At 49.4% G+C, this 22,195-nt stretch overlaps 1 protein-coding gene and 1 pseudogene across 5 annotated transcripts; one reads left to right on the top strand and one right to left on the bottom strand.

Annotated features, from left to right (window-relative positions):
- Positions 1-2,150: 2,150 nt before the first annotated feature.
- Positions 2,151-2,748, bottom strand: LOC127318295 (putative protein phosphatase 2C 23; annotated as a pseudogene).
- A 14,551-nt stretch (positions 2,749-17,299) lies between these two features.
- LOC127318300 (uncharacterized) lies at positions 17,300-21,957 on the top strand. Of its 5 annotated transcripts, none has more exons than XM_071821590.1 (6): positions 17,300-17,923; positions 18,175-18,322; positions 18,378-18,493; positions 18,725-18,888; positions 21,239-21,450; positions 21,530-21,957. In XM_071821590.1, the coding sequence occupies exons 3-5, from the start codon at positions 18,406-18,408 to the stop codon at positions 21,410-21,412; spliced, it is 426 nt and encodes a 141-aa protein (XP_071677691.1). In that variant the 5' UTR covers positions 17,300-17,923; positions 18,175-18,322; positions 18,378-18,405; the 3' UTR covers positions 21,413-21,450; positions 21,530-21,957. The 5 variants fall into 5 exon arrangements, 3 of the variants coding, with proteins under 3 accessions (XP_071677691.1, XP_071677692.1, XP_071677693.1); XM_071821591.1 differs by having other exon boundaries at positions 18,394-18,493; XM_071821592.1 differs by having other exon boundaries at positions 18,405-18,493.
- The last annotated feature ends 238 nt before the right edge of the window (positions 21,958-22,195 follow it).

The raw sequence follows: 22,195 nt of genomic DNA on the forward strand, positions 1-22,195 counted from the left end.
TTTCTATTATGTTTCAGTTGACTCCTTAAACATTTGATTTTCACCATGATTCGTGTTAATATGATAGTTGCAGGTGGGTTGCAATGAGGTTTTCCTAGTTACAAGTGGGTTGCAACTAAGGTTTTCTTAATTGCAAGTGAGATGCAAATGCAATAAAGATTTTCTAAATTGTATGAATGTAAAATGCATACATGAACTTTGTCTTTTATCATATTAAGTTCTCACATATTTGCAATATATATGATGATAATACCATGTTTTAGAATGATTTATAGGGATTTACCAATTATCTCCTTTATTTGATTTATTACTCTGCAGAACAAGAAAAGTTGTTTTGTGTATTTTTCACTTTCAGAGACCTATACGGAGTCAAATTGACCTGTAATTTTTGGAGCATCATTTTTTCATCGGGAGAAGCACCCTGGGACCTGGAAGCACACCTGGATAGCCTTGATGCCTAAAAGAGCCCAGATGGTGCGCCCAAACATCTATGGCACGCCACTTGACCTCTTTCGGCCACCGATCGTCCAAATTGTGTGATCTTTTCGCCCACCAACGTATTTTGACCTAAAAGTCAGTATATATGGCCTCAAAGAGCTATCGGGTGGAGATCGCCGCAAAGAGACAGAAACACAAAAATGGAGGCTGTACCAGAGAAGATTGGAGGGGGAAAATAAGTGAGCATAGCTCATTCGGTTAGGGAAGTGGATGTACAACCTAGCCACCCAGGTTCAATTCCCCAGGGACGCAGAATTGGGTTCTTATTATTAAAAAAACCACTGTAGGGGCTTCCCCTACCGTATTCCTTTCAAAAAAAAGATTGGAGGGGAAAACTCTGCCGCCAGAGGGATCTCCACCTTCTCCAACATCTTCATCATCATCACCATGACCAAAGGAGAATAGTCCACCTCCAGACTACGGGTTTGTTGCAGTAGCTTGATCTATTTCTCTCATGTTCTTCATAGTTCTTAGTGCCATATGAGTGGCCTCATTATGGTCATATTTGTAATACTTAAGTGGTGGATCCTTATTATATGATATCTGATCGTATTATGTGTAAGATGTATTGATAGATGCATATTATGTACTCCGTTCTTAAGTAGTTGTTCTGATTCAACATCTATGTAAGAGCGTGTGTGGGGTGATGTGTGTATTAATGGAGTATCATGGTTTTAGTGATTGAATAATGACAATAAATTCATGATCTATTATGGCTTTGCCTTTTGTTTTGCTACCTCACTAGGGATGAAGTGAATGCATGTGCTATGCTCGTCACGTGACAAAAGTGATGATCTTGTTTGGTCAAGGTAGCATATTTGACATTCAAACATCATGTTAAAGTATTTATGGCTATACTCTGTTAATTCTTAATACAAGATTGCATGCAGTTTTCCCTTTCTTGTGGAGTATAAGAGAGATGTGTTGCATCATCTCTATGTTAGGACATGATACCCATATGAATGCGTATCTTATTCATATTATTGTTTTGCATCCTTATATCTCATTTATGAATTACTATTTGTCCACTACAATTTAAAATAGAGAATAGTCAAGTGAACCCATGAACCCCGGTCCACTTTTTAACGTAAGAAACACCTTTAAATTGCTTTTATCTTATTTTCTATTTGTTGCACTATTTTAATATGAAAATATAAAAATATTTACTTTTCTTATTTGCATCCAAAACACCGAAAAACAATCAACCTTTTTACAGTTTTTACTTAGTTACTTTATTTCATCTAGTTCTACTCATTTTATTTTTACTTGTGTTTATTTACTTATGTGAAACCTTGTGCTTGATAACCACACGGTGGAGTTGGGGACAAAGTTTATTGATGCCTCCCACAAGCTCGGCACGCAAGATCAGTACATGAGTCCATCTATTTCGTTAATGGATGGGAGAACACTGCTAATGTCATGGTGCGACTGTCTACACAAACTAAAGAGAAGATCAACAGTTGACTGAACCAATAATGCATTCTCAGTTGGATCGACGACCTAAACATCCACTAATTAATTTGCAGAGGTCGGAAGGTCCAAACTGAGTTAGACCTGTGAGTCCCCAACATTGAGAACGTAGCTGGTAGTATATACGTGCACAAGAAAGTAAGGAAAAAAAAAAGCTAGATGCATGTGACGAATAAATAAGACTAGATAAGGAAGGCGACGAGGACAGTAATATCATCCTGCTTCCCGCCGCGGCGTCGGTCTCCTCGTAGCTTGCGGCTGTCGGAGCTGTAGGGCGAGTCCGTGGAGCCGCTCATGGATATCTCGTAGGCGACGCCCGCGACGACGTCCGCAATATTCTTGGGAGAGAAGCCGAGTGCGGTGCCCATCCGCACGAGCCGCTCCAGGTCGGCGTCGAAGACGTTGTCGAAGAGCCCGTCCGTGCCGACCACCAGGACGTCCCCGTGCCTCACAGCAATCTCGCCGACGTCCGCCTGGGTGATGCTGTCCCCGCTCCCGCGGCCATTGAGCTGGAGCGGGCAGTTGAAGCGCTTCTGCTGGCGCTGCGAACGGTGCAGGAGCGCGCCGTCCCGGAACACGGCGAAGGCGCTGTCCCCGATGTAGGCCCACTTGAGGAGAGCCGTCCCGGCGACGGCCAGCGAGAGGATGACCGCGGTGGATCCCCCGGTGGCGGCGGACGCGACGGTCTCCTCGTACGCCCGGTCCAGCAGCGTGTAGGGGCGGCAGACGTACGGGCGTGCCGGGCTCGGCCGTCAGCACCTGCTCGAAGGCGCTCGTCATGTAGGAGTACTAGTTGGGTTGGGGAGCCGGAATCCAGGTTGGAGGGGTCCATGTTTAATCGATGGGAGGTGTGAACGGAAACAAATCGGCAGACCCATCGATCGCTCCCATTCCGACGTGGGCGCGGATGCTCACCCGCGCGAGCGCGCATGCATCCGCCAGCTAAGCGTAATTAATGCTCTCCATCCCTGGTGTGGTGAGCGCGCCTTTCCATTCACACCGTGCAGTGGGCGGCCTCGTGGACGGTCGCGCCTAGTACAACCGTGTGCGACTCGTACGTATGACACGGTCGATCCATCACGTGCGCGGCGCACAAACTCCCCCGCCCCGCTTCGATTAATTCCGTGTACTAGTACGTCTTTGCTCACGTGCGCATGCATTAATTAAGAACTCCGGGGCTGCTGCCTGCCCGCCGTCATTCGTCGGCTTTTCATTTTCTTCATTCCGCACACAACCATTCATCCATTTCCCACGTGGCCAAAGCCTGACCCACGTTTTATACCCAGATTTATTTGAGGCTTGAGCCAAGAAAATACTATACACGCAAAATTTAACACTTGTGACGCATGCCTTCACTTCCAGTTGGTTCTGTTTATCCTCAACGAGTGAGGAGGATACCTCCCGGGTCGCCACGCACGGGCGACTCCGGAGGCGATACCCACCAAACACTAGAGCGCCGCCGGGATCCCCTCCTCCGGCCGCTGCCGCCGCCAGGGCCGGCGGTGGCGGCCACGCCTGGCGGGTCCCCTACGTGCGGAGGCGGGACGCCATGGGCGGCGCGGCGAGCAAGTGCGGTCAGCGGCGCGGGGGATTCTCGGGCTCTGCGACGCACGGCGGAGGTTCGGGGAGGGATGCGGCGCGGCGCCACATGGCGGAGGCCGACGAGGCCTGCAGCGGAGCGGAGCAGGAGCGACGTTGGGAGGCGCTGGGCGTGGCCGGTGCGGGAGGTGGTGGCGCGGAGAAGCTCGGCCAGGGAGAGCCTCAGCGAGCTGAGGTCCGCCGCCTCAAGTCCGGCGCGGTCTACGTCGCCCGACGGTGGAGAGAGGAGGATGGAGTGCATGCCCGATCTGGGTCTGCTGGGCCGGGGCGAGCTGGACGTGGGTGGGCGCCTGGAGTGGGCGAGGTCCACCGCGGGCAGCGTTGCTCTGGCTGGAGGGGAGCGTGGAGGCTGCGGTGCCTGGTCGGGATGGAGGTGGAGATGGAGTTTGACCTAATCTTCGGCGTTGCGGGGTGTGTCGGAGTGGTTTGCAGTTTTTTGCGACTTCATCGTTGAGGCGCTGTGGCGATAGCGGTGAGAGGCTCAAAGGGGCTCTGCCCATGCTCTAGGTTTCGGAGATGGTCGACGACTCGGATGAAAGTCTTGCCCGGCTTGGGTCGGGCCGGTGGCGACGGCGCCCGTGGGCGTCGTTCCCCTCCTTGGAGGCGTCGCCGTGGAGTGTCGACATCTCCCTACCCTGTTGGAGTTTGGGTGTCTTCGGGCGAAAGCCTCGATCCGGTGCGGATCGGCACGATGGCGGCGTCGTCTACGTCATGACTCTGTTGGGAGCTTCGTGCGAGAAGACACGATGCAGAGGTTCCTTGCGGCTTTAATCCGGTGGCGCAGCGGTCCGCGGCAGTTTTCCAGGGCGCTATGCACGTCTTTGCTGGCATGTTCTTGAGGACATCTTCTTGGGTCCGACCAAGTCCCGTCATTGATCTCCTTCGGATGGTGCGTCGACAAGGAAGGTCTTTCCGGAGTTGTTCATCTACGGAGGTGCCTGGCGTCGGTCGAGACGTGGCTTGGTTCTTTACTTAGGACAGGTGCTTTGTGTTGTGGTTGTTTGGTCTGTAGCCGGTGTTGCGTGGGGTTACCCTCGTTGCTTATAGCGAGTGGTGCCGTTCTTGTACTCAAACCTCTGCCTTCTATAAAGATATGGTACTCCTTTGGCGTACTCTTGATTTTTTTTAAACACTTGTTAAAGAAAAAGAAAAGGAAAAAGAAAACTTTTGTCATGTGTTTGTTCTTCGCCAAGTGAATTCGTCGTGTGTTTTATGCTTTGTACCCCGCGTTTTAGCACTATGCAAAGACGTAAATACACACAACAAAGATCTCATTTTCCTTACTAACAGTGTTCAAAACATTGACAGAACCTTCTCAAAACTTTACGAATTTTCGATGAGATAGAACCTAATAAATGCATCTAACACCTTTAAACAACATGGATACCTCCCTACCATCGCCTGAGCCTGACGACCCATCTCACAGCTGTGTTTAGTCACGCGCGCATGCGTGCATGCGGTGCACTCGTGTGTTAACTAATTCGCCAAATTCCGTTGGCGCGTATGTAAACATGCTCACCCGCGCGCATGCGCCGCCGTCCTACCACGTCCATCAACTTACCCTTATTAATTCCTGGGCTTGACCTCAAATTAACAAACAAAACAGAAACCGTTCATTCATTGATCCATCTCATATCATACCGAGCTACCTGCTCACATGCATCCTCCACGCCAACTGATGAATGAATGAAAAACAAAACAATCCCCATCCATCTGGATTATATATATGCTCACGCACCAAACCGTATTTACAAGCTAGCCAGTTCCAACTCTCAGATCGGGTCTTTATTTGCCATGTGTTTGTTCTTCGCCAAGTGAATTTGTCGTGTGTTTTATGCTTTGTACCCCACCCTTTAGCCTAAATACACACAACAAAGAGCGGGGTTTCCTGTAGCGAGAGCGTTCAAGAAATTGACAGAACCTTCTCTAACCCTCGACAAATTTTCGATCAAATAGCACCTGATAAATGCATCACCTTTCTGCGACTTGGATACCTCCCTGCCGTCACGCGGCTCCACGAGGACGTCTGCCCTGCAACAACAACGACGAAGGAGACCGGTACGTGAGCAAACCTGCCGGCCACTGCGCCATGGTCTGTGTTGCCCAGGCTTTCTCCTTCGCGAGTCTTGCAAATGAGAGTGTTTCCTTTAGATTATTCATTTTAAAACTTGTCATTGTTACCTAAGCTACATGCTTTCAAATTTCGATATGAAAAATAAATAGCACTCACGTACATACGTGCATCCTCTACATGCCAAAAAAATTATTTCGATTTTTTATTTTGAAAACCGAGGCAAACCCTTTACCCCATCCATCAATTAAGCATAAGGTGCCCAACTTTTAAAAGAAAACTGGGCGAAAACATACAATAACAGGGCTAAGCCCACACTCGCATCCACCCACACGCCACGGTGTGGGGCACAATCGGCCATCATATGGCACCGTGAGAAGAGGCTGGTATAGTAGCTCCAGCACCGAAGATGGGCCTTGGAGAGGAGATGCGCAAGACCCCCGTCGAATAGGACCTTCACCGCCGTACCGCCCTCGGAGGTGTTATCACCAGATTCTGACCGAGTCAGAGGTGGGCCGCGATCAAGATGGGCTTAAAGATTATACATGGAAGAATATACGTGAATCGGCCTTATGCGCAATGTTTGGGCTAGCGTGCCCGTATATCTGTAATATAGTAGATCGTATCTTAGATTAAGAGATAGAGTTTTACCCGTGCACGGTTAGGTGCACGCCTAAATTAGAAAGTCCCCTGGACTATAAATATGTATCTAGGGTTTATGTAATAAACAACAACCAACGTTCAACCACAAATCAATCTCGGCGCATCGCCAACTCCTTCGTCTCGAGGGTTTCTACCGGTAAGCATCATGCTGCCTAGATCGCATCTTGCGATCTAGGCAGCACAAGCTTATTTCGTTGTTCATGCTGCTCGTATTGAAGCCTTTTTGATGGCGAGCAACGTAGTTATCTTAGATATGTTAGGGTTAGCATTGTTCTTCGTATCATATGCTATCGTAGTGCAACCCTTGCATATCTCGCCGCCCTTACACCTATCTTAGGTGTAGGGGCGGCACCCCGCTTGATCATTATTTAGTAGATCCGATCCGTTACGGTTGTTCCTTGTTCTTCAAGGATTAGTTTAATATCTGCAATAGTTAGGCCTTACAAAGGGTTGGAGGATCCAGCGGCACGTAGGGTGTCGTTTGCTAGTCCTAGACAGGATGTTCCGGGGATCAACCTCGTGTTGGTTTTTAGGCCTTGTCTAGGATCGGCTTACGATCACCGTGCGTGGCCGCGAGGCCCAATCGTGAGTAGGATGATCCGATTATGCGGTGAAAACCCTAAATCGTCGTAGATCGCTTTAGCTTTATCTTAATCAAGCAGGACCACCATATATTCGTGCACCTCGTACGAATCATGGGTGGATCGGCTCCTTGAGCCGATTCACAGGATAACCTGAGAGCCGATCGAGGCTCGTATTTAATGTTTACGTGTATGCCATGCAGGAAACTAAGCGAGGCATCTCCATCATCTTCCTGACCAGGTATAGGTCAGGTGGCACGCCCTTGCACCAGCATCGGACGTGTGTACCAGAGGCTTTGCGGGCCGTCGCTCGGAGGGACCAGGGCCAGCCGCAGCCCTAAGTTGTTCCCGGCTCTACTGTGTTGCCCGTCGCTGCCCGCCGGTGGGTTTTGACCGCAACACATTCTGGCACGCCCGGTGGGACAAGCTTCTACATCAACCACATCGCCATCTACATCTGAGATGGCGGACGGCACTCCAGTCACGTACGAGGATCTGACCGACGAGCTCAAGAAGAAGTATGACGAGGTCAAAGCAATCCTCGAAGCCGACCTCATCGGCTCTTTTCACAGAACCCGTTCCCATGGCGTCAGGTGGAAAGGGTTCTCACCTGAAGGTGCGCTCGATGGAGTGGACCTGTCCGTCCCGTCAGAAGAACGCACCAGGTCCCTGCGTCAGGAGATTGGCTACATGGTGACTCACTCGCTGCATCGCCATTCTGAGAGCCTGGTGAATACTTTGGAGCGTGTCGCTTTTCGGATGATACAGGAAATCATGAGGCACCAGTGCTCTCCGTCAGGACCAGCTCTCGGGACCTACCAAGGAGAAGTGCCACTCCAGCCCCGTCCACCGTCGTCATTCGCATTGGCGGCACCAGAAGTGCCGAATTCACCGGCGTGCGCCGTTGACAGGGTTGAGGACACTTACCCTGGGAGGTGCCAGCCAAGATACTCGTTCAACATCAACATGGTAGAACTGGGGCACCGCCCTGATAAGGGTAGAGACGAGGGCAGCTGCTCTCATAGCAAAGATAAGGAGGAGGCTGCTCCACGCGATCGGCCCCGACACTGCCAAAAGATCCTGGTGATGATCAAGATGAAGGCCGATTCTAGCGATCAGCCCGTATTATCCGAACCACCTGCTCTCCCGGTATGTGGCGTCGACCTCACAGGTGACGAAAAGCTAGGGTATGGGTTTACATCGGCTGATGAGCTAGAGGAAGTCGACATCAGTCCTGGGGATAAGCCGCGACCGACTTTTATCAGCAAAAAGTTAGATCCACTGCTCAGGGGACAGATGATAGCTCTGTTGAAAGAATACCCAGATTGCTTTGCATGGGATTACACGGAGATGCCTAGGTTGGACAGGAGCATCATTGAACATCGGCTCCCCCTTAAGAAAGGATTTCGGCCGTTCCAACAACGAGCACGTCAGATGAGGGCCGAAATTCTGGAAGAAGTCAAGAAGGAGATCGAGAAGATGTTGGCCGCCGGGTTCATCAGGCCATGCAGGTACGCTGAGTGGATCTCCAGTATCGTTCCTGTGGAGAATAAGGACGGCCGATGGCGTGTGGCCATCGATTTCCGAGATCTCAACAGAGCCACTCCAAAGGACGAGTATCCGATGCCTGTGGCAGAAACATTGATCAATGCAGCTGCTGGCCACAAGGTGTTGAGCTTCATGGATGGCAACGCCGGCTATAACCAAATCTTCATGGCTCCGGAAGATATACACAAGACCGCATTCAGAGTACCAGGGGCAGTAGGCTTGTTTGAATATGTAGTCATGACCTTTGGGTTGAAGAATGCTGGTGCGACGTACCAACGAGCCATGAATTATATATTTCATGATCTGATCGGTAAGTTGGTGGAAATCTATATCGACGACGTGGTAGTCAAATCTGTCTCCATGGAGGGACACTTGGATGATTTACGGCGCGTCCAAGACCGAACTCGGAAGTTCGGACTGAGAATGAATCCGAAGAAGTGTGCTTTTGGTGTGACGGCTGGTCAGTTCCTAGGTTTTCTGGTTCATGAACGGGGAATTGAGATCGGCCTGAAAAGTCAAGAGGCGGTGCGCACCATGCAGCCGCCCACCACGAAGAAGGAGCTCCAACGTCTCATCGGCAAGATCAATTTTGTCCGACGATTCATCTCTAATCTGTCAGGACGAATCGAGCCGTTCATGGCGTTGGTGAAAACTAAATCTGATGACGAGTTTCAGGGGGCAAAGACAGCAGGCGTTTGATGAGATTAAGCGGTATCTGACGACGCCGCCTGTGCTAGTTCCGCCCCAGCAAGACAGGCCGTTCTACATCTACTTGTCAGTAGCTGACACGTCCATCGCTTCGGTAGTGGTGCAACTCTACGAGGGCGTTGAAAAGGTCATTTTCTACCTCAGCAGAAGGATGCTGGACGCGGAGACAAGATATCCTGAGGTCGAGAAACTTTGCCTCTGCCTGTTCTTTACCTGCACCAAGCTTCATCACATCCTTTTGACGGCAGAGATCATCGTCATATGCAAGTCAGATGTTGTCAAGCACATGTTGTCGGCCCCTGTTTTGAAAGGCCGACTTGGTAAGTGGATGTTTGCGTTGTCAGAGTTCGATCTCCGGTATCAGCCTGCGAAAGCAGTCAAGGGACAAGCGTTGGCCGATCTTATAGCTGAACGGATCAGTACCAATATAGCAGCACTATCTATACGTGCATGGGCTATGTTCTTCGATGGATCGGCTTGCGACGATGGTTGTGGCATCGGCATTCTGCTCGTGTCGCCTCGGGGGGCAGAATACTCCTTCTCCATCAGATTATCTACCCCCTGCACCAACAATGTAGCAGAATATGAGGCAGTACGTAAGGGGATGGAGTTGCTACTGGAAGCCGGGGCAGAAGCAGTAGAGCTTTTTGGAGACTCCAAGTTGGTGATTAACCAGCTCACGGATGAATATAAGTGCGAGAGTGAATCGCTTTTCCCGTATTGGATGGAATGCCGTGAGTTGATGACACAGTTTCGGTACATCAACTTTAATTGGGTCCCAAGATCCCAAAACACCGAGGCCAACAATCTCGCACAAATGGCGTCAGGCTATATAGATATATCTGACGGGCCGGAAGTTCAGGTACAGTTCTTGGAACAGGATGATTGGAGAGCCGAAATCTTCAATTACTTAAAAGATTCGGCTCGGGGGGCACCTAAACGGATAAGATACAAAGCCATGAAGTATGTCCTCATAGGAGACGACATGTTCTACAGGACGTTGGAAGGGTTACTACTCAAGTGCCTGGGACCAACTGAGTCTAATCGGCTCTTACATGAGGTGCATGAAGGCGCCTGTGGAACTCATCAGTCGGCTCATAAGATGAAGTGGTTAATCAGGCGATCAGGGTTTTATTGGCCCACCATGCTTGAAGATTGCTTCAATTACTACAAGGGGTGCCAAGCATGCCAGATGTTCGGGAAGATTCAGATGGTACCAGCATCAGCGATGAACCCTACCATCAAGCCTTGGCCGTTCCGAGGGTGGGGCATGGATATGATCGGCAAAATCCATCCGGCGTCGAGTAAAAAACATGAATGGATTTTGGTTATCACAGATTACTTCACCAAGTGGGTGGAAGCCGTCCCTATGAAGAAGGTGAAATTAGAAGATGTGATCAAGTTTGTGAAAGAACACGTCATTCATAGGTTCGGGATTCCCCAAACTATCACGACCGATGGAGGTTCGGTCTTTGTTTCTAAAGAATTCAGAAAGTTCTGCGATGACATGGGGATTAAACTGATCCGATCATCTCCGTACTATGCTCAAGCTAATGGGCAAGCTGAAGCGTCCAATCAGAGCTTGATCAAGCTGATCAAGAGAAAAATTGACGAGAACCCTAGGGATTGGCATGAGAAGTTATCAGAAGCTTTATGGGCTTACCGCATGTCGTGCCATGGAGCTATAAAGACTTCGCCGTACCAGCTTGTCTATGGACAGGAAGCCGTATTACCTTGGGAAATTACGGCTGGATCAAGACGTGTCACGTTTCAGAATGATCTGACAGTTGAAGAATATGCAGCTTTGATGAGTGACACTATTGAGGACGCAACAGAACTTAGGCTTTGGTCGTTGGAGAAGATTAAGGAGAACAAAGCCAGGGTAGCTCGTGCCTACAATAAGCAGGTTAGACCAAAGGAGTTTCAAGTTGGTGATCTAGTATGGGAAGCTGTGTTGCCGTTAGGAACCAGGGACAAGGCATATGGCAAATGGTCTCCTAATTGGCACGGTCCGTACAAAGTCGTCCAGGCCTTAAAGGGTAATGCATACATGCTGGAAGAGTTGGACGGCGAGAAGTTCCCAGTAGCCGTCAATGGTCAACACCTCAAGAAGTATTTCCCAAGCATGTGGGATGATGGGCAGTAAGGTATGGAGGCCGATTTTAAATCGGCCAGTAAAAAAAAAAAATCACAGCCGATGCGCAGACATCGACTTGAGAAAACATGCGGAGACAGCAGGGTACAGCCGATGTTCGGGCATCGACTTCAGAATAATAAAGCCGATATTTTGCTATCGGCTCCCTATGCGACGACTTCGTTCTACGATCGGCAAAGTTAACAAGGAAGCGAAATTAATTGAGGAACATTTTCTTCATTAATGGAGGGATTTCTTACAAAGAAAGAGCCGATTGCTCAGAAAAGAAGAGGACAAAAGCCGACTACTACTACTAGTCCCTAATCTAAGGGCCGTTGCTGCCCTCATCGTCGCTGCCGCCGGCGCAGCTGCTGATAGGCTCCTAATCGGAACTCCCGTCACCTTCTACGGGAGCCTCATCTTCCTCATCGTCGTCATCGCTGTCGTCGTCCCACCAGGTGCGGAGGCGCTTCGCTGGTGGGTAACCTTCGAGGGAGTCGTCGTCATCCTCCTCCGCTTCTTCCTCGGAGGAGGTGAAATCGTCCCAGGAGAAGCGGTCGTCCTCACTCTCTGCCTCCTCTTCCCCATCGACGAGGAATTGAAGGTCGCCCTCTCCGTCGGTCAAGGATTTGTCATCCTCAGACAAAACGAAGGAATCATGTTCCTCCTTGTCCCACGACGTTGGGGCGAGAATGTCGTGCGCCGCCAACGAACCCCACTCCGGCGTCGGCTCGCGGGATGAGGAAGAGTCGGAGAAGACCGACGAGGCGGAGGAGGAAGAAGAGGAGGACATGGCTATGGGAGGTTGAGGGTTTTTTGGGTGCCGATGGCCAGAATAGAGCAAAGGGATGAAGTGGCAAATTGCTCAGAGCGGTTAAATAAAGGGGATATAGTAGAGATTCAATGCCACAACAGTTTCCGAGGAGGCGGTGCCCAAAGACAACGGTCAGATCACGCGGAATAGTTGAGAAGGCAGGGCATCATGATGAAGGGTGCTGCGACGGTTCTGCTCTGCCACGGCATGACCCGACGAAGAAAAACAGAGTGATTTTGGAATTATCAATTCCAAAACCAGGGGGGCATGTGTTATCACCAGATTCTGACCGAGTCAGAGGTGGGCCGCGATCAAGATGGCCTTAAAGATTATACATGGAAGAATATACGTGAATCGGCCTTATGCGCAACGTTTGGGCTAGCGTGCCCGTGTATCTGTAATATAGTAGATCGTATCTTAGATTAAGAGATAGAGTTTTACCCGTGCACGGTTAGGTGCACGCCTAAATTAGAAAGTCCCCTGGACTATAAATATGTATCTAGGGTTTATGGAAAAAACAACAACCAACGTTCAACCACAAATCAATCTTGGCGCATCGCCAACTCCTTCGTCTCGAGGGTTTCTACCGGTAAGCATCATGCTGCCTAGATCGCATCTTGCGATCTAGGCAGCACAAGCTTATTTCGTTGTTCATGCGTTGCTCGTACTGAAGCCTTTTTGATGGCGAGCAATGTAGTTATCTTAGATATGTTAGGGTTAGCATTGTTCTTCGTATCATATGCTATCGTAGTGCAACCCTTGCATATCTCGCCGCCCTTACACCTATCTTAGGTGTAGGGGCGGCACCCCGCTTGATCATTATTTAGTAGATCCGATCCGTTACGGTTGTTCCTTGTTCTTCAAGGATTAGTTTAATATCTGCAATAGTTAGGCCTTACAAAGGGTTGGAGGATCCAGCGGCACGTAGGGTGTCGTTTGCTAGTCCTAGACAGGATGTTCCGGGGATCAACCTCGTGTTGGTTTTTAGGCCTTGTCTAGGATCGGCTTACGATCACCGTGCGTGGCCGCGAGGCCCAATCGTGAGTAGGATGATCCGATTATGCGGTGAAAACCCTAAATCGTCGTAGATCGCTTTAGCTTTATCTTGATCAAGCAGGACCACCATATATTCGTGCACCTCGTACGAATCATGGGTGGATCGGCTCCTTGAGCCGATTCACAGGATAACCTGAGAGCCGATCGAGGCTCGTATTTAATGTTTACGTGTATGCCATGTAGGAAACTAAGCGAGGCATCTCCATCATCTTCCTGACCAGGTATAGGTCAGGTGGCACGCCTGCACCAAAGATCGGACGTGTGTACCAGAGGCTTTGCGGGCCGTCGCTCGGAGGGACCAGGGCCAGCCGCAGCCCTAAGTTGTTCCCGGCTCTACTGTGTTGCCCGTCGCTGCCCGCCGGTGGGTTTTGACCGCAACAGGAGGTCATCGCACACTGCCCAATGTAGCTTCGACTTCGCATCAAGAGAAGACCAGCACAAAGACACTCAGACATGCCGGAATGGAGCCGACAACATGATCTTGCCGCTCACAAACCTTGCTCATCAGCAATGTCGTTGCCTCACTAGCTTCCCACCAGAACTCCCAAATCACCCATCGCCCAACACTCGGGGCCGCCGCCCTGTCATTCCGTTGCTCCGCCACGCCCTGCACGGTCAACCAAGACTACCACCTACCGGGGCTGCCGCCCCGACATACCGCCGCTCACTCTCGAGCTGTAATGTCGCACGAACCAGCAGCCCGTAGCCCAAAGCTACCAAGAGCAGTCGGCTGCAGACTACAAACATCACACCAACTCATCTGGGGCTGCCGCCCAGACATAAAATCCGACCGTTCCCTCTAGGACGCACCAGCACGAGCTGACTTCCCTGCCGCCCTCATAGCCAAGGTCACCACCCAAGCCGTGACAAGCTGCAGCCATGCACCATATAGTTGCAGCCGCACCGCCTTCCGGGGCCGCCGCCTCAGCGCTCCGCATCCCGCTCAAAGCCGCCGCCTCAACATCCTCAATCCCCGCCGGCACGATGACACTGGATGGCAAACGTACCACCGCTGCCCAACAAGGCAGTGCTCTCCAAGACGACGCCTCCAAGGAGGATACGATGGAGACCGACGCCATCGCCCACTCTAGCCGAGGCAGGAACTTGTGTTTTCACCCGGAGTGGGTGAAACCTTTGTGGCAAGGGAGGTATGAGCCCCACGACGATGCCTCCAAGGAGGGGTATGAGTGCACGATGTCCAAGGACGTCGTCAACATCGGCACCGACCCAAGTCGGAGCTGAGTTCTCGGAGCAACATCTGCCAAAGCCAGGGCAGCCGGAGCCTCACAATTTTTTTCCGATAAAGGGCACTTTATTACGAAACACCCGGCCTCTGCATAACTATGATACACACAACCGTCCCAACATAGTACAAGTTCTCAAAAAGTAAATACAATAGTTCTGAAATTCATGAAAGAGAAGCTAGTTACACCAACGGTGCCGCAATCCTATGATTATGCAGCCAGCCATGTTGGGTAATAAACTCCTTGACCGTATTCTCTAACCGTGTAGACACCTCCTTAGCCGGAGCCTCACAAGAGCACCAATGCCACCAGGAGTCGACACCTCACCGGCCGCCACCCACGCCAGCCAACAAAGGCAGCAGGCCATGACGTGGATCACCAAGCTCCACCGCAAGACCATCCACCGCAGCCCCTCACGCCGCGGCAAATGCCATGCCTGGCCTCGCCGAGAGCCGCAGCCGCTGCTGCGGGGTCGCCACAGACCCACATTCCGTTGGATCGTGCTGCTATGTATTTTGATTCCAACGCCTCCATGATAGCCTCAATCGAAACTCATCATACTCACAAGCTCGCGGAAAAAGATTTCGATGGAGAAATCTCCGGGCATCGAAAATCCTAGCACACCGCTTACATGCTAGTTCCGTCGTTCCGCAAAGATAGGAGAAAAAGAATTGAGCGTATGAAGTCTTTTCTCCTCGCGTTTGTTACCAAACGACATCTTTCCGGATCTCTCTAGTTTTAACGACAAAATCGAAGTCACATGTATTCCATCAATCAAGGGCCTTCGGTCCGCAAATTCTCGCGCGTGGGTCCTCGTCTCGTCGGTCGTCGCGTTATTGACCATGCAGAGCTGGGATGAACGAACCTCCTAGCAATACATTTCAACTCTAAACATGACCGTGATGCAATTGATCCATCTGATTCTGTCCACTTGCTCACGTATTTGCCAGCTTGTAGATGCAACATTCGACATGCAACATGCTCACGTATTTGGACATCAACATGCTCCTCCACTCCAACCGCATGCATGAACCATTATTCATCCATCTGGGTTCTGCGTGCAGCGTGCTCTCACAAAATCATACTATTCCGTAGTAGCTAGCTGCATTTCGTTGCTGACGGCGACAAATAAATGCAGTGTCTTAAGTAATGTACGCATTTACTCGGTCGTGGCAGAACATATACTGAGTATATACTCGACAATTTTTTGCAGGTTATTATTCGTGCAGCGCACTGGATTCAACTTTGGGCGTATCTTCTCCCGGAGGACCAGCGGGATATTATGGCTATTGGATGCAACCGAATCCTGACGGTCGCACGGGACTGTTATTTCCAGGCTACTGGATGGCGGCACACTAGAAGGATTGAAGATTGAAGATGGATAGATTTTGCTTGCTGTTCATCTTTTTGTGGCTGTTCCTTGTTACAGCTTTAGTTTCTATGTGATTGTAACAAGTACACTATTTTGAACTTCGTTCGTTATTTTAATAAAAGACATGGCTGTGTGCATCTATTGATGCAGAGGCCGGAGCAATGCTCCCATATCGAAAAAAATAATGGCTGTCTTTACCAGCGTAATTTTTTTAACACTTGCTAAAGAAAATAAAAATCTTTTGCCATGTGTTTGTTCTTCGCCAAGTGATTTTTTCGTGTGTTTTATGCTTTGTACCCCGCATTTAGCAGTCGGCAAAGACATCAATACACAACAAAGATCTCATTTTCCTTACTGACGGTGTTCAAAACATTGACATAACCTTCTCTAACCTCTCGAATTTTGGATGAGATAGCACCTGATAAATGCATCTAACACCTTTCTACGACATGGATACCTCCCTACCATCAAGCGGCTCCACGAGGACGCCTGCCGTGCCACACCAACGATGAATGAGACCGGTGAGCATGCCGGGAGTTGTTAGCCTAGAACAACCACATTCTCCGCTAAATGTCTATTTTAGTACCACTTTGTGTCCCGGGAAAAAAAAAAACTACCACATTTTACCAAGATTTTCGCAAAAAAACACTAATCGCTAATTCATAACAAATTGACACAAAAACTGGTAGGTGGGACCCACCTATCACTATTGTTTTGCTGATGTGGACCGGGACCAGCTGCTCACATTAAGAAATTGAAAATACCGTTGCGCAAAGATGATGAGAAAAAGGATTTTCACGTATGAACTCTTTTCTCCTCTCTAGTTTTAATGACAAATCGACATCACATGTATTCCATGCATCAATCATGGCTTCAATCGGCAAATTCTCGCGCGGGTCCTCGTCGGTCGTCCCGTTATGGACCATGCAGAGCTGGGATGAACGGGCCTCTCCTAGCAAATCGCAATCCGGCCATTTCGACACTAAACCGCCTAAACATGACAGTGATGCAATTGAATCATCTGATTCTGGCCACTTGCTCACGTATTTGCCACCTAGTCTTTACTATTAAATGGGAGTTGGTCGTTTGACACTCAACGCACTTTGGTAGTCGTCATTAAAACAATCCAGACCGTCCAATCCACATCCGATGTCTCAGAGGTTCCACCACACAAAAAAGGCAAGTTCAAGAAAAATTACCGCACAATAAGAAATCCCAGATTTGATGCTCAATTGATTATCCTGTCAATAAAAATCTTTACTTGTTGTTATTGTACTGGTCGCTCCAATTCTTCTTTGGTTAGCGCTAGATTAGAGGACCTTCCCTGGTTGCGCTAATCTCGACTACTCCAGTCCTGCCGAAACACCAACCCCTTATCTCTACTATCTAAAAAGGAGGAACTGGTTCTGTTTCCTCCGGTCAAAGATTTCGTCCTACATATTTTCTTCTGACCATTTTACCCTCCCACCAAACTACGGACATACATTCCAAAAAAAAAAACACATCAGGCCAACTCCATGATTTTAGCCGACAAAGAAGCATACATTCTCCACGAAAAACGTCACCTCCGTAGAGTCGTCAAGATCAACCTAACCCCTATGTTAAACGCTTGATCATTTAGGACTCGATCGATCTCGATGACGGGCGGCGTGGCTCGATCATCTAGGAATCGATCGATCTCCACGACGGGCGGCGCGGCTCGCATGAACAAGGACGAAGTCGATGTACCAGATAAGGCGTGCGATCTCGAAAACGACAACTACAAGCCGTCACAAGTCGAGTTCGTCTATGGTCGTCGCCGCCGTCCCCACCGTCCCACGCCCGTTAACGCCCAGCAGCCACCGCCTTGAGACCCGCCGGGAGAGGGGCGAGGAGCCGCAGATGAGGAGAAAGTTGGGAGTAGATAATCGCCCACAGGAGGAGTCTCGGCAGAGTTGGGCGAGTTTCATTCAGCGCTCCCACCAACCTGTAGCGCCCGGATCCGCCCCGTCCCCATCCCTTCACGCCTGCGCTGCCCTTCCCGCAGATTTCACCGCCGCCGCCATCCTTGAATCCACCGGCGCCGATGTCCCGCTGAAATCCACGACGCGCCGCCATAGCCTTGACCTGGATTGCGCCTACTCCTGTACTGGATCTAGGTGTGGCCTGGCTCCACGTATCTCCAGGTGAGTGCACCAACGAAGAGTGGGTCAAGGACGGAGTATAATGCAGTGATGAGCTTTTCCCTTCTTCCTCAATCCATGTACTGACCTAGACGGATTTATTCTTTAGAATTATTATGCGCCTACGATCTGTCTTTTTGCTCAGTTGTCATGTTGATCGCTGCATCGATGCAACATTCCCGTTCATATGTTTACATTTTTCTCTGTGGATTTAAAAAGTAATTTAACCTTGCTACTCGTACTTTATTTCACAGATGATGTGCTACTTCAATTTCTGAATAAGAATGCAGCTTAACAGTGCCGCTCAGCAGGATTCCTTGACTAATTGGTATCCCATCGGTGAATCTGGATTTCAGTGGATTTCAGTGGACATCGCATCCTACAGAGTTTAGGTCCATCAGGGTATGCTCCTCATCTCGTCCCTGTGTACTGTTCTTTGTTTTTAAAATCTGTTTAGGTTCAATTTTCGTCAGGGTTCATCAAGAATGGGAACACAATGGGCAGGAAGAAAAAGGGAATCTAAATTTAAAGGGAAAAAATTTGATAATGCTTTTGGACCAGCTGATGATCAAGGTATCTATTGTTCCTACTATGTTTGAGATACCCTAAATTCTGTTTCAAAATAATAGTTCTGTGATATGAAATGGAGGCTAATAGCATCTCGGGGCAACAAATATGTACCCTTAACTTAATGAGCTAGCTAATGGTGTATATATGCATTCCTTTCCTGAATGTATCGTAGATATGATTGTATTGTTGAAGGATGTTGATCATAATGTGTAATATTGTAATTATTTCCTCCAGAGGTTGTATTTGCTGAGAGCTTGCCAGTCTTGAGGTCAGTGACGGATGGTTCAATTCATGCTTGGTTTGATCTCGAGCGGGTGGGCGCAGCGGCGCTGGCCTATGAGGCGAACAAGCTGCTGGTGATAGAGAACGTGCAGGTAGCGCCTCGGCAGGACGGCGAGGTCTGTATTAAGATCTTCTCCGCTCTCCCTGACTCTCTCCGACCACTGATCCGGTGATGATAGTTAGTGCCTACATTGTATGGATTTTTTTTCTTTAGTTGGTATTTCACTATGGAACATCATGATAGATTATATTGCAACAACTTAAGTTTTTTTTTCTTCTACTAGATTGTCATGAGTGAATTGCCATGTGACTAAATAGTTGGGGATTACTTGACTTCTAGGTGGCCCTCTATGAGTTGTTCTTGTTTTGTGCTTCCCAAGTTCCCATCGAGTGGGAATGGCTATACAGTAACATGAACTGATGTATAGTGGAAACTGCTTGTAGAAACTTCAAACTGTACTCAGTATGGTGTAGAGATTTACTAGACCTTGTGGTTATGTCATGAAATGACATAGCTATTATTTCTGATACACATTCTCCTGGTTTATTTTTCACGGATTCCTATCACATAAGTGAAGATAAGTGTAATGTATAAGCGATTGCTATCTGTCTTGAACATTAGGAGTAGAGCTTTGCCTCATCCATTAATTAAGCAGAAGGTGCCCGGTTTTTAGGAGAAAATCGGGCGAAAACCTACAAAGACAGGGCCAAGCCCACACCCACCCACACGGTGCCGCGAAGGGTACACCGAGCCACCCTGGCTATCCACAGAAGCTACACAAACGCGAAGCTCAAGTTGGCATATGCCAAACAGATGGCTCCCCAAGAAAAGGTTGGTAGCTTAGATTCTGACGACGAGCCCCAGAGAGGAGATGCACAAGACCTGCGCCGAAAAGGACCTCCACCGCCGGACCGCCCCTCGAAGGTCATTGTACACCACCCAAAGGCACATTCGACTTCACACCAAGAGGAGGCCGGGACAGAGACATTCGGACACGCCGGGATGGAGCCGACTAACACGGTCTTGCAGCAACCAAACCAAGCTCAGCACCATTGTCGTTGCCGCCCAAGCCCACAGTCTAGAGAAACCTTATCGCCCACGCGACCGAAGGTCAAGAACCCTCGAAGATGACGAACATTCGGAGCCTCCGCTCCGACACACCGCTGCTCCGTCGCGCCCTGCAAGTCCACCAAGACCACCACCTTCCGGGGTTGTCGCCCCGACGTACCACCGCTCGCTCTGGAGCTGCAACGCCGCACGAACCGTCCACCCGCAACCTGGCCGCACAGTGGCAAACAGGCCGCACCACGGGCATCACACCAACTCATCTGGGGCCGCCGCCCCGACATAACGTCGGACCGTCCCCTCCAAGACGCGTCCGGCCGAGCCGACTGCCATGCCGCCCACACGGCCAGGGTCGCCACCCAAGCCGTGACAAGCCGCATCCCCGCACCATAGAGATGATGCCGCACCGCCTTCCAGGGCCGCCGCCCTGGCTCACAGCCACCTACCCGAGGCCGCCGCCTCGGCATCCTCCAACGCAGACTGCAAGGCAACGCAGCCCAGCAAACAAACCACCCTCGCCGAGAGAAGGTCATGCCCTCCAAAGATGACGCCTCCAAGAAGGGAAGTGACGAGCCCGCCACCATCGCCCGCTCCGACCAAGGCAAGAGCTTGGGTTTTCACCCGGAGGGCACGAAACCTCGAAGGCAGTAGAGGTAGGAGCTCCACAACGATGCCTCCAAGAAGGGGAATGGCGCCCCAGGGCGTCGCCATCGCCGGCACCAACCAAGTCAAGCGGAGCTTTCACCCTGAGCAAGCACCCTACTGCCAATGCTTCCTTTACCGGCAGGGCAGCCGGAGCACGCCATCATGCGCACCATCACCGTCGTCCACCAAATCCAACACATGTGGCAACTCCCGCTGACGAAAAGATCTGGCCAGATTGTATATCACCGTAACCTTTGAAGAATTCCATCAACAGTACCTAGCTACGCTGACTAGCCTCAAAGACTATAAGCACTTCAAATGGTAGGGGCCTTTTTTGAAGATATTGCAAGGATGGAATTTTCTTGTGATCTGGTGGACAATAATACTGATTGCATCAGTTCTCTTCCTCATCAAAAGTTGCATGCCTCCCATTATTTGAGAAAGGTTTCCTGATGATACGTGTATGTCGAAGACTTGTGCGCATTCGACAAGGATTTGGATCCTCACGATACAGTATAAATGACAATGATGGATCTTTAGAAAATAGTTTGCTTTTTGTCTGGAAAGACAATGTGCATTTTGAAGCAATTTTTTGGTATTCATCAATCTAGAACTCAGTTGGACAAAAATGTATGTTCATAAGGAAATGGATGGACAATTTGTGAGCTGGAGATTTTTTTCGGGGGTTGTAAACTTACTTTTCTCAAACTGGTTGTTTGCTACCTAACTGTACTTGATTTTTTCTCTCTTTCCAGGAATTTAATTTCTATGATGCTACGAGAGAAAGGCATGTTCGCCTCCCTGGAATTTACGTTGCAAATACTGCAAGGCCTCCCTGTATATGCATGACAATGGATATTTCCATCATCACCTCAAACTATAATGTCTTCTCTCAGTATTATGAGATTCTGTTTAAAATCTGTTGGTGACAATGGATAATTTTCATTTACATGGCATATACTTATAGGTTTGACTTATTTAATTATCATATTGTAATACTTTCAGTTCTGTGAGGTCACCGATTAACCTATGCTAAACATATGCAGATGATTACATGTGTACCACATATACGGTTGAGACAAGAGACAAGGTCTGTCACTCTTCCATGGCGCCAAGCGCTGGGTTGTGGGCCTACCGCGAGCCTCCTCCCTTGAGTGCCATAACCAACGACAAGCGGCGGAGAAGAACATGGGCGTGCCACCAGGGATAGGTAATGGCGGCAGCGGTGGGGAGAAGGCGCTCGTCGTGGCTAGCGACTGGAAGGCATGGGACTGGGCAGTCCGGTCGCCGGTAGTGGGGAGGCAAGGAAAGGATTCTTGACCAAAGAGAAATAGAGGGAGGTAGAAAGTGGGAAGGTCGAGAGTGGGGAGGCAGGCTAGAGGCACTAATAGGATGGTTTGTGTCCCAGTTTGGGTGTGAGTTTTTATTTTTATTTTTTTGCAATGTCATGACTCAAGGAAAGTTTCAAGTTAATTAAGGCTTAAAAAGAAAGTTTGGTTATGCATATATATGGCTGCAAAATTAAGGCTTCTCAATATGTATCAGTATCCTAAGCATTTGAAAACTCGTTGCTAAAATTATAGCTTCTCGAAATGCATTTAATTGAATGTCGAACTACATGGTTGTCAAAACCAAAAGATATCATGGCACCATGGCAAGGCATTTTACTATAAGTATAGAAGTGAAAAGGAAGGAGCACTACAGAAGTGAGG

This window comes from Lolium perenne, chromosome 6, assembly GCF_019359855.2.
Source record: "Lolium perenne isolate Kyuss_39 chromosome 6, Kyuss_2.0, whole genome shotgun sequence".
In the NCBI taxonomy this organism is placed as follows: domain Eukaryota; kingdom Viridiplantae; phylum Streptophyta; class Magnoliopsida; order Poales; family Poaceae; genus Lolium; species Lolium perenne.

Coding starts and splice junctions, on each gene's coding strand:
- LOC127318300 (XM_071821590.1), top strand. CDS start 18,406: ATGGGAACACAATGGGCAGGAAGAAAAAGGGAATCTAAATTTAAAGGG. Junction 18,494..18,724: donor TGGACCAGCTGATGATCAAG/GTATCTATTGTT, acceptor TATTTCCTCCAG/AGGTTGTATTTGCTGAGAGC. Junction 18,889..21,238: donor CGCCTCGGCAGGACGGCGAG/GTCTGTATTAAG, acceptor CTCTCTTTCCAG/GAATTTAATTTCTATGATGC.